Consider the following 10,620-nt stretch of genomic DNA (forward strand, 5'->3'; position numbering starts at 1 on the left):
TGACCTCATTGCAGCGTTTCAGTACCTAAAGGGAGCCTCCAAAAAGGAGGGAATCAAACTCTTTGAAAAGGGTTGATAACTGCAGGACAAGGGGAAATAGTTTTAAGTCGAGGGAGGGAAGATTTAGGTTGGATGTCAGGGGGAAGCTCTTTACTCAGAGAGTGGTGAGGTGCTGGAACAGGCTGCCCAGAGAGGTTGTGGATGCCCTGTCCCTGGAGGTGTTCAAGGCCTGATTGGATGGGGCCCTGGGCAGCCTGGTCTAGTATTGAATGGGGAGGTTGGTGGCCCTGCCTGTGGCAGGGCAGTTGGAGTTTGATGATCCTTGGGTCCCTTCCAACCCTGGTCATTCTATGATTTGAGTGTACCATGGGGTTCAAGATAAAATGATATATTTACAGGGTTTCTGTAGATTCTTTCAGCAGTCTTGCAGGATTCTCCGGTTTTTGACAATTTTTGAGATAAGTTCTGTGTAGCATTGTGAAATGGGTCTTCTTTTGGTGGTCACTCAGTATTGGAAGTGTGTGACAGGCCGACAGAATACTGTTAGGAAGCCTTGGATGCGGTTCAGCTGGGGCAAATGCGGACTCTGGTCATGATGAGAACAGCCAGGTGCAAGATAGAAGGGGACAGTGATTGGCAGGCAGTGGTTCTGCTCAGAAGGGTTTGGCACCCAAACAGGCTGTGAGTCAGCCAGATTCTCACGTTGCAAAAGCTGCAAACGCTGTGCCGGGCTGCACAAACAAGTGTGTTGCAAGTTGGGTACAAGGCTGCTAGCATGCTGGGCAGAGCTCAGGTAAGCTTAAGCTGGAGTGTCTGCTTTTGGGTATCATACCTGAGAGACGTCAGCAGTGGTGGGACAGGTCCCCAAAGAAAAGTAGCATATTCGTGGTGATAATGTCTTTTGCAATAGTCCTTCATGTGTTGTGAGTGGAGTGGGAGGAGGGCAGGTGGGAGGGGAGTGCATGCTGTATTCCATGCCTATGAGGAGTCAAGCTAGTGATATGCCTAACTGCAGTAAAGGTGACCTGAGTTACGTATTAGGAAAATCTTTCTTGATGCGTGAGTAGTGAAGGACTGGAAGGGGCTTCCTGAGATAGCTGTGGAAGGGAGCTAACTTGGTAAGCAGGCTTGATGGGCATTTTGAGTCTCGTTCATGTAGTGTTGGTGAGTGATTGCTGTGGAACAGCAGATTCCTTCTGGCTTTTCTTGCAGCCTGATTTGATAATGCAACCCGAACCATCATAACTTAAGGACAACAAATCCTGATGTGTACTTGCAGGATGACTAAAACTTTGGTCCTGTTACAAGCAAAATCAGATTTTGAACTTGAGGAAGCACACTGGTAATAAATGGCTCTCATCGTAGGTGATAATGGTTTTGTCTTTTTATGGGGAAGCAGCTGTGTTACTCAAGAGTGGCTGGTTGCTGACAGCTGAAATCCACAGCTGCTGCATCTGCACTGAAGCACATGCAGCTACTTTGGATCCTGAGTGCATGTTCCTGTCTGTGCTCTGCTGCACAGCATGAAAGTGAAATACTTTGTCACGCTGCTGTTTTTTTTAATTGCCAGATATATACCAGTGTGTCTGCATCCTGCTCTACTGACAGCTTTGTTTCTTTCCCTTACAGGAGAATATAAGGAAATATGAGTGACACTGTTTAATGCCACTTGTCTTAACATGATGCATGTTGCAGAAATAAGTACTTGTTCTGGTCATACAGCAGATTTTATTGCTGAGTTATTTACATCTGGGAGGGAATATTTCTTTTTATGATCAAGTTGAAACTTTGTCAGCACTAAATGGCATCAGTAATAAAACATGCTCGGTGGCTTTTCTGCCTTTTGACAGTTAAGTTTTTCTTCCTCTGTTATATTAAAACATATATACTAATGTAAGTCCTCGCCCTTTTCTGTTTCGTTCTTTTTGGTGATCTTGCTTATGAGCATATTCTGATTATTTTTCTCTCTCTTGTTTCCCAGGAGACAAAGATGGCAGCAAAGTGACTACAGTAGTGGCAACTCCTGGACAAGGTCCAGACCGACCGCAAGAAGTTAGCTACACGGACACCAAGGTGATTGGAAATGGATCTTTTGGTGTTGTGTATCAAGCCAAACTCTGTGATTCAGGAGAGCTTGTGGCCATTAAGAAAGTCCTGCAGGATAAAAGATTTAAGGTAAGAGTATGCATAGCTTCAGAATATTCTTTGTGAATGTTGTCTTGTTTTCCATTTCTTTTGTGGCAGTCTTTTTTATTCAGGTTTTTTTTTCATTTGTCTTCATTAGAGCATGTAAACAAAAAAAAATCCAAGACTAAAGATTAAACAGATGTTTTTTGATAAAGGAAAATAGTTTAACTTGAAGTGAGTCACTGCTGTTTACTTTTTGCAATAGTGCAAAACAGGAAGTTAAAAATCCTGATTTTCCTGATTTGATGTTGTAGTGCTTTTCCCTGGTTACAGACTTGATTCTTGAGACAATGAACCAGGGTAACAAGGGAAAAGTTTGTGTTGTACTTACTTACTTTTTTCTAGCACAGATTCTTCTCTATAGTCATTAGCAATTAAGCTGCTGTAAGGACAGGTGCCTTTGGGCTTTGTTCTTGGGCGTTGCCACCTATAAAGTAGAAGGCTATGCTTGAATAAATCAGAAAGTCCCCAGGCCAAGCAAGAAGGTAACAAGTATTGAGCCTAAGGCAGTTTGGACTGAGGGAGGGTTACTTCCCTTCATTACCTGATTCATAAATGTGATCTATTCTGACTGTTCGAAGACCAGCGAATTTTTATTCTAAACAGTAATTAGCCTTCCAAGAAGTCTATCTCTGTGTGATACTTAGACTAAATTAAGGACCATTAGCAACCTCATCACTGCTGTTACCTGCCCCTGCTGGGTACTTGATGTACTTGACTGCTTTCTCTTACAGTTTAGGGAGCTGCCGATGAGCTCATTCAAGGGTGAATGGTGGCAAAGGTAACTGATTTTACCATCTAAAATGTGAGTTTCAGCATCTGGAGATTAAACCCACAACTTTCAGGACTAGAGAAGTGTATGGACAGTTTGTAGAGAAGACATTAAGGGTAATCTTGTTGGCATAAGCTAGGTGCAAAAGTTTCTGAGCTTAAAGATAGGAGTTTGAAGCATATTAAAGGAAAACTGACAATTTGAAACTCTTTTGAAAAAAGTTTTAGAAATACTTCTCAGGGCTAGTGGATGATGTTTTCACTATCTCCTTTGCAGTTCTCATTTTTTTCAGTAACATTTCATGCCTAGCTAGCTTCACTGGATGTGTTTGTAATTTCTTGGAGTGCTTCTTTAAGCCACTAGGAAAAAAGAAGGCTTGTTTTCAGTATTATTCCTCTTCGTATTTAAGGGAGAAAAAAAGCTAAAAATCTCATTGTGGTTTTTGCACCTTGAACTCTGAACTAATTGTCCGTCTATAAGAGACATGAGCAGGGAATGTTTCTCAAGTAGGTGGAATTAATGTTAAGTATATGAGTAGATTCACAGGTTTATAGCATTAATTAAAAAAAAAAAACGACACCAAAAAAAGTGTTCTTACTAATCTGCGTAAGTCACATCTCCAGTAGTACCTGTTAAACATTCTGTGTTCTTATTTCCCAAACTTCTATGCCAGCCACAGATCACCTGTCTGTCTTCAACTCATTGTTTTATCCTGTAATTCATAGTAGCCTTCCCCTTCTTTTTACATTTTGATCTGAAAGTGCATGTTCTGAAGTCTGAAGATGTACATTCCTGCAGGCTGGGAGAAAGCTTCTGCTTAGACAGATTTGGAAGGTGGAAATGAACTATCTTATATCAAGAATAGTTTACAATTCAGAGTGTGCTATTCCTTGGGTACATCTGATCTAGGTTGTAAATGCTGGACTGAATATTTTATTAGGGGACTTGGAGTGCCTGTTGCCTGTACGATTTGTTTGCAGTTCAGAAGCAGACTTGCTCTTCTGTTCAGATAGCTTGCTTGTGAAGTGCACGGCAGCTGGGCTCTTGCCACCCTAGCATGACTGCCTGGATGGCAGTTTCAGCTGTGGTGACTGGAATTCCCACTTCTCTATCATGAACATACACTCTTGCTTTGATACTAGTGAGGGGAAACCCCACCATAGATAGCAAAGAATGCTAGAAGTTGGTTTGCCTGTTTTAAATGAGCTTTCTCATCTTTTGTGGGAAGAGAGGAGTGCTTCAGTTTAGGTGATGGTATGGATAGTTTGCAATGCTGCTACCTCTTTCTACTCCTTGTTGCAGTTCAGTTGGTTCTTCAGCTGTGGTGCTCCCGTTCTAGCATGACTGTGTTTTAAACAGGGTCTCTGAAGTGCTCTGAGTTCTAAAATGGTGTGTGCTAGAATTCATTGTATCATAGAGCAACATAATAGATACATGAGGAACAGACTGAAAGGAACAGCTTGAATAAATATTTATTCTTAATTTTGGTGCACATTTCACCTGCCTTCATTAAGCTAGATTTCCATGTTAGGCATGGGAACTTAAGTAATGTCATTTTGGACAATAATATGATACTTAGGTGAGTGGTTCACAATTGATATGCTATTTGTCACTTACGTACAAGACCACTGAGGTCGTCTGTAGTCAATGTGGAGAATCAGAAATTAACAGTTTGACGAGGCTAAGTAATAGACATTTCTGTTTGAAGAATGGCATGAGACAGCTTTAACAAGGTTTTGTAGCTAAAACCTATTGGAATAACTGAATTTCCTGAGGGCTACATCCTACCCTTCCTAGATCAATACTGTGCTTCTGCTTCTATTCTGCAGATGTGTAAGAAGAGGTCCTCAAACAAAGCATTGGTAAAGATAGATGCAGTAAAATTATTTATAATCTTTTCAAGTATTTTAATCCATATTTCAGTGCAGGTCCTTAACTGCCAATACTCTCATTGTGATGCTTGGGAAAAGAATTCTGGTAACATAAATCTTCTTGCCCTGTTTTTTGTTGATATGTTCTTTGGAATATTCTTCAGAGTGGAGAGCAAGGTGACTGACTCTTAATTCTATAAAAAGCAACAGTAAGGCAGCAGGTCTTAGCACACACAGGAGGTTTTTAGTCTGATTGTTTCTGTGACTCCATGCCCATGCTTAAGAAATCCTGTTGGAATGGATGCATGAATTGCTGAAAATATCTCTTGACTGACTGAGAATAAATACCTGAGCTCTGCATATCTAGTACTTCATGCTTTTGCTTTAGTCTACTAGGCTGTTGCCATCAAAATGATCAAGCTCTTAATTGTGCACCTTCTCAGTTGATCTAGAATTGGGCATCACATTTTCTGGACATTGGTCCAAAGTCTGCAGTAAGAGAGCCACACTCTATGTGGGAACTACTTGTGCAATGCAGCCCTTCAAGTCATTAACGACTGCCTTGGTTTAGCTCTCAAACTGCGTGTGCCATGGTTCAGTTGCCTGAAGTTCTCAAGTAGACAAGCAAATCTTCCAGAGCTTGAGAGAGTTGTCAAACTAGATCCCTGATAGTCCATTAACATGAAATCCGGTGTGGGTAAAGCTGAGGCCACTGAATAGAGCAAGCAGTGAACTTTCTTCCATTTAGACGTATATATTGTGACCATTTACAGAATTGTTATTATGTCTCAATGTATGAAAAAAGTTCAGCGTTAACCTGAGCTTTAGAACCTTAGAAAGCAGCAGGATGGAAAAGTAAGTATATGTTGAGGTTCTGGTTTCTCTCTTTCTCTTCTGGATGTGTGTACTTTGGGAAGCTGTTTGGGGTGCTTCTGAAAGAAAGCGGTTTTTATTTCTGTTCTGGCTTCAGATATATCAAATTTCTACGTATAAGAAGAGCCTTTTTCAAATTAGTTCACATCCACTGTTTGTGTTAGCTTAATTACAGTAACTTTGATTATAGCATTTCACATGAAAAACATAAAACTACAAGGAAGAGTTCCCATTTAAAAATGATGATGTGTTCATGTTCTTAAGTTATGTTAACTTTTGAAGAGACCGTTCTGTTCAAAACATTGAAAAATCTAAAGTTGACTGAGTTATTTAGGAGATTTTGTGTGTCTGCTTGTGGTCAAACATGTCATTCTCTAGATGTGTACATACAGAACCTGTTGACTAATGAGATTTGTATCTTTGGCTTTCAGAATCTCAATGGTTAACAGATCACTGAGAGTCCAAATTCACACCAGGCTTAATTGGTTCCACTCCTGGCTGCTCCTCGTGGCCCATTTCTTGGCTCTTTGTTATCCTTGGCTACTTAGAATAGAGGAGATAGTAGATATGTATAAGAAAATATGCTGCATTTTCTGGGGGCTTCACTCTACCGAGGTGGCTGTTAGCATAGTTGATCTCGCTTGACAGGTACACAGTACTCTGGTTGAGTTAAAGCAAGCATTTTCTGTGGTCTGTAAGCTGAGGCTGTAGATAGTCCTGCCTATGAACTGACAAACAAGGGTTTGACAGACAGCCCCTTGATACTTGCTGGGAAGGAAACCCAGCAGAAAAACTTTTGAGGAAGAGGTATCATGGTCTCTTCAATGCAGGCTTAGTTTTCCTTTGTCAGGTTCAGTGAGGGTGTATGAAGGATCTTCACTTCTTACTATTTTAGCAAATCCATCTTGCAGACTCCTATTCCTGTGTATTGTAGCTTTGCCATGAAGAACGTTCAGTGCATCGATGAAGGGAAGCCATCCTCCCTGTTGCAAAGTTGAGGTGCCTACCACGTAGAACTCTCACTGTGTCTGTATATGCCCGACCTACCAGTCTTTCAGGCACTTGATGTCGAGGAAGGACATCATGCCCTTTCACAGAAGGAATCGGGAGACAGTCACACAGGTTTAGAATAAACACTGTCTTTGTCTTCAGGCAGTGCTTTGGGTGTGAAATGAAGAGTGAAATACAATGCAGAGGTTAGACCTGCTCTGTTGTATTGATGATCCTCTTTCTTGGTGGCCTTGTGTCATGTGCCTAGATGTCTACAAAAGACAGAACTTATTATTGTTAATTCAATGTGAGTGTGAGCCAGTCTAGCTCTCTCATATCACTTTCGAAAGACTGGTGAACATTCAAATAATAAACTGAAGGCATTCTCTCAAAATAATGTTTTCTTAATTTGTCCTGTCTCATTTCCAAGGACTTCCCAGTTTAAACTGGCAGCATCCATGGGATGAAAAGTCACAAAGGATAGATGTGATGATGAGATAATAACGTTTAAACACCTTCTTCTAAGTCCTTCTTTGAGGACTTTCACATCTTAGCTACTTTGAAGATCTGAGGGCTAATGAATCACTGTTCGTAAGACCATTACAGAAGTGGTGCTTTTAGAAGGATGCCTTAATTTTACTGTTAAATAACTAGAAGGAGCACCTTGAACAACAGTTCTCTCTTCTGACTACTTCAGTGTGATGCATTATGCCTGTAATGCAAGGGGAGAAGGAAGCTGCTAATATTTTCCTGCGAAAATAGTCAATAGACTATTAGTCAATATTAATAACTTCTGTAAAACAAGCAGAAAGAAGATAATTCAGCTTGACTGGAAGCCTTTTCAAAACTATCCCTTCCTATGGTGGGAGAGTTGGAGTCCTCTTTAAAACTAGGGCCATCAGATACGATTTGCAGTAGCAGAGGCACTTGGGTGCCTGCATGTTTGGGATATTTTTCCATGTTCTGATGAACTCAAGGGCCTGTTCTGTTTGAGAGGCTTTCTTCAAGTCTGTACTTTAACTGTTGTATGGAGGCCAAAATTGTAGCTGTAATCTAGCTTAGTTTAGCCTGATTAGCAGAGATGTTTACCAAGATAATAGCATTTCTTACAGCACTGTTTGATCTGTCTCTTGGAAGCTGGCTTATCTGAGCCAATTCTGTCATTTGGCTGTTACTGTGGTTGCATTGCTTTCTTGTTCTCAGTGCGCTGAAGAGTCTGGATAGCTATCTACATTCTCACTCCAAACCTTGTATTTGATTCAATTTTCCAATTTGCACAAGAACTGAGTCTGTGTGTACCCTTGATTTGGCAGGTTTTGAAGCGTGCAAGTGTACTGCTCGGTGTACCAATCCCTGGGCATACTCCTGAGCCCTGTGAGGGCTAAGAAGTGTCTTCTTCAGTTGATCCTATTTTTAAGTCTATATTGACTTTGTAGTTATGTTAGAACTGTTTCTACTGGTGTTTTCTCATCTTCTAGATGAATTGGATGCATAGTGGTTGTCAACCCAAAATAAATCACTTTGGCACATAGAGACAAATCGGTGTTCTGTTATAGGCACTGATTTCACTTTTCTTTCTTAGCTGTGTAGTAGGACTGAAAACTATTGCTTTGAGGATGCAGATCTGTCCTTTGTGTATCCACTGACTCCAAAAAGGAACCTTTAGAGGTATTGGCTTTTGATAGTCTTTTGCCTCAGCAGTCCAGATGGTTTATGTAGCTGCTGTGGTAATGATTATGGGTTTTTTGTTGTCTCTCACATCTTCCAAAGGAGGTAAGTCTGTAAGTCTGTTGTTGATGAGAAATGTATATTCCGTGAAATATGTGTCTGTTCCATAAAATAAATACATATCCCATGAAATTATATATATTCTTTGAAGTGCATATATATATATAATACACACGCATATACATATATGCACACACATATATATATATTCATATATAAAATCCCAAATTAAGCTGAAGACTGCTTTGAGACAGGTTGAAAAAAAAAATACTAAAGTGGTTGCAATGCTATTCTGAAATCATGAGACCGAGAGTGGAGATTACAGTTTAGAAGAATTCCACACACATTAAGGTATGGAAATGTGTACTTTCAGGAACAGAAATAGCTGTAACTCTGCCACATACTGACAGCATACTGTAGCTATTTGACTGCAGTTTAAGATGCTTCAAAATGCCTGATCTACTCACGTTAAATCTCGTTTTCCAAGACTCTTTCCTTTGTCCTTTCCAGCTATGCTGTTTAAGAACCTGAGAAGGAACGATACAGAAAAAACAAAACTCTGCATGCAGTAGGGATAAGCTGTTCTTCATTCCTACTTGTAAATCCTGCTGGTGTTTTTTCTGGTTCACACCTGGGAGGGGGCCTTGCTCGTAGCACATGTTCCTAGGTCCCTGTAGCCACAGTGAAAGGTGACTTGAAAACTTCCTAGGTTTTATTGCTGGGCTGATGTTCAAAAGCAGTTGTAAAATATGCAAGTCCTCTGTATTCTTACGGAAAAGGTCTGTGATAGCCTTCAGAACTACTGTCATGAGTGCTAGCATCTTCCCTTCTGGGACTCAGCAATTTAGTGATTCATTGCTGCTTAAGGTCATATATAAATTCTAAGCTAATTTTTTTTCTATCTTGTAGTTCTAGTTAAGACAACGAGGCAGAGAGCAGGCACGCCTAATGCTCCTGAGAGCTGGCTAGCACTGCTGTTGTACTGAGCTCAGGTACTAAAGTGAATATGGGGTGGAAAATGGCATCCCGCTGGGAACTTTCTACATCTGTCTCCCAGTTGAGAAGAAAAGCGTTTTGCAGCATATAAATAGAGGATTAGCTGATCTTTGTTGAGATCAAAATGGTGTTTTAGAGACAGCTTAGAAGTTTGGTGCATGCAGTTACTTCAAGGCTTTTTGCTGTACCATTGTGTGTTCTGTGTTAGAAGTGCACAGCATGAGGTTGCCTGCCCACAGCAGACTTAGCTGGAGCACTTTTACATCTAGCAGCATTATGTACCTGTGCCTCTCACTTGCTGACTTTCTCTCTTATTTGATTAAATTATGTTTGATGCAGCATGCCTTTCCTAAGATGTGATTGGAATACGCTGTCAAATGATTTGTCTTCATTTTTTGCCATTTTTAACTTAAAAATATTTGGCTTCTATCTTAAGCTACAGGAAATGTGTAGCTTTTGAATCCGGTACTTGCTACTCATTCAGGTATTCTACTGTGATAAGTGTACACTTAGGGGGATCAAAAAGTGGTAGCTAATGAAGTGTAAGGGACAGGAAGGGTGGAACAGACCCACCTGCTGCTCAGTAGAGGTTTCCCAGAGCAAGTCCAGGAGATGGATCTGCTCAAGCATGGTGGTTGCAGACCCAGCTGTGCCCTCCAGTGCTGTCTGCTAGCTCAGCCTACTCAGCTTCATTTAAGACCTTGTAAATAAGCTGGCTTTATCCCTGGCTCCCTACTTGAAGAGAAATACCTCAAGTTCAGCAAGCATAATGAGGAAGGCTGCAGGAAATGTGGAAATCAGAATAATTTTTGATTTGCTGCATTGTTTTCTTGAGTAGATCTGACATTTTCAAACCAACTGGTGTGCTCCTAGGAAGCTTTCAGAGCTTGAGGAGCTGTGTAGCTGGTGTTTCCCTTGCTACAGAAGGCAATATGCAGTGACTACTTCTGCTCTGAAAAATAGTACAGAGATGTGAGAAAATAATGAAAGCAAGCTATTTTTTGTTAAGCCTCTGTAGCGCAGAGAAAAGGGCCTTTAGTCTCATAGGGCATATTCTGGAATTAGAAGCAGTGCTGGTTTTTCCTGTGGTTTGGATGCTTCCTGTTCTTGAGTAGAACTGAAGATGAGATGCAAGTGCCAGAATTGTTTTTAAACTGCACCATACAAGGAATCCCTTTTCTGCTATTTCATGTTGCACTTAAA

General features: G+C 40.7%; 1 protein-coding gene across 2 annotated transcripts in view; it reads left to right on the forward strand.

Annotated features, from left to right (window-relative positions):
• The window catches only part of GSK3B (glycogen synthase kinase 3 beta), a 115,294-nt gene that overhangs the window by 28,377 nt on the left and 76,297 nt on the right, over positions 1-10,620 (forward strand). For both annotated transcript variants that reach the window (XM_019618532.1, XM_019618534.1), the window contains exon 2: positions 1,982-2,175. In XM_019618532.1, the coding sequence (XP_019474077.1) occupies positions 1,982-2,175 (194 nt within the window). The remainder of the gene's footprint in view (positions 1-1,981; positions 2,176-10,620) is intronic.

The sequence above is a fragment of the Meleagris gallopavo genome, chromosome 1, assembly GCF_000146605.3.
Source record: "Meleagris gallopavo isolate NT-WF06-2002-E0010 breed Aviagen turkey brand Nicholas breeding stock chromosome 1, Turkey_5.1, whole genome shotgun sequence".
Lineage (NCBI taxonomy): Eukaryota > Metazoa > Chordata > Aves > Galliformes > Phasianidae > Meleagris > Meleagris gallopavo.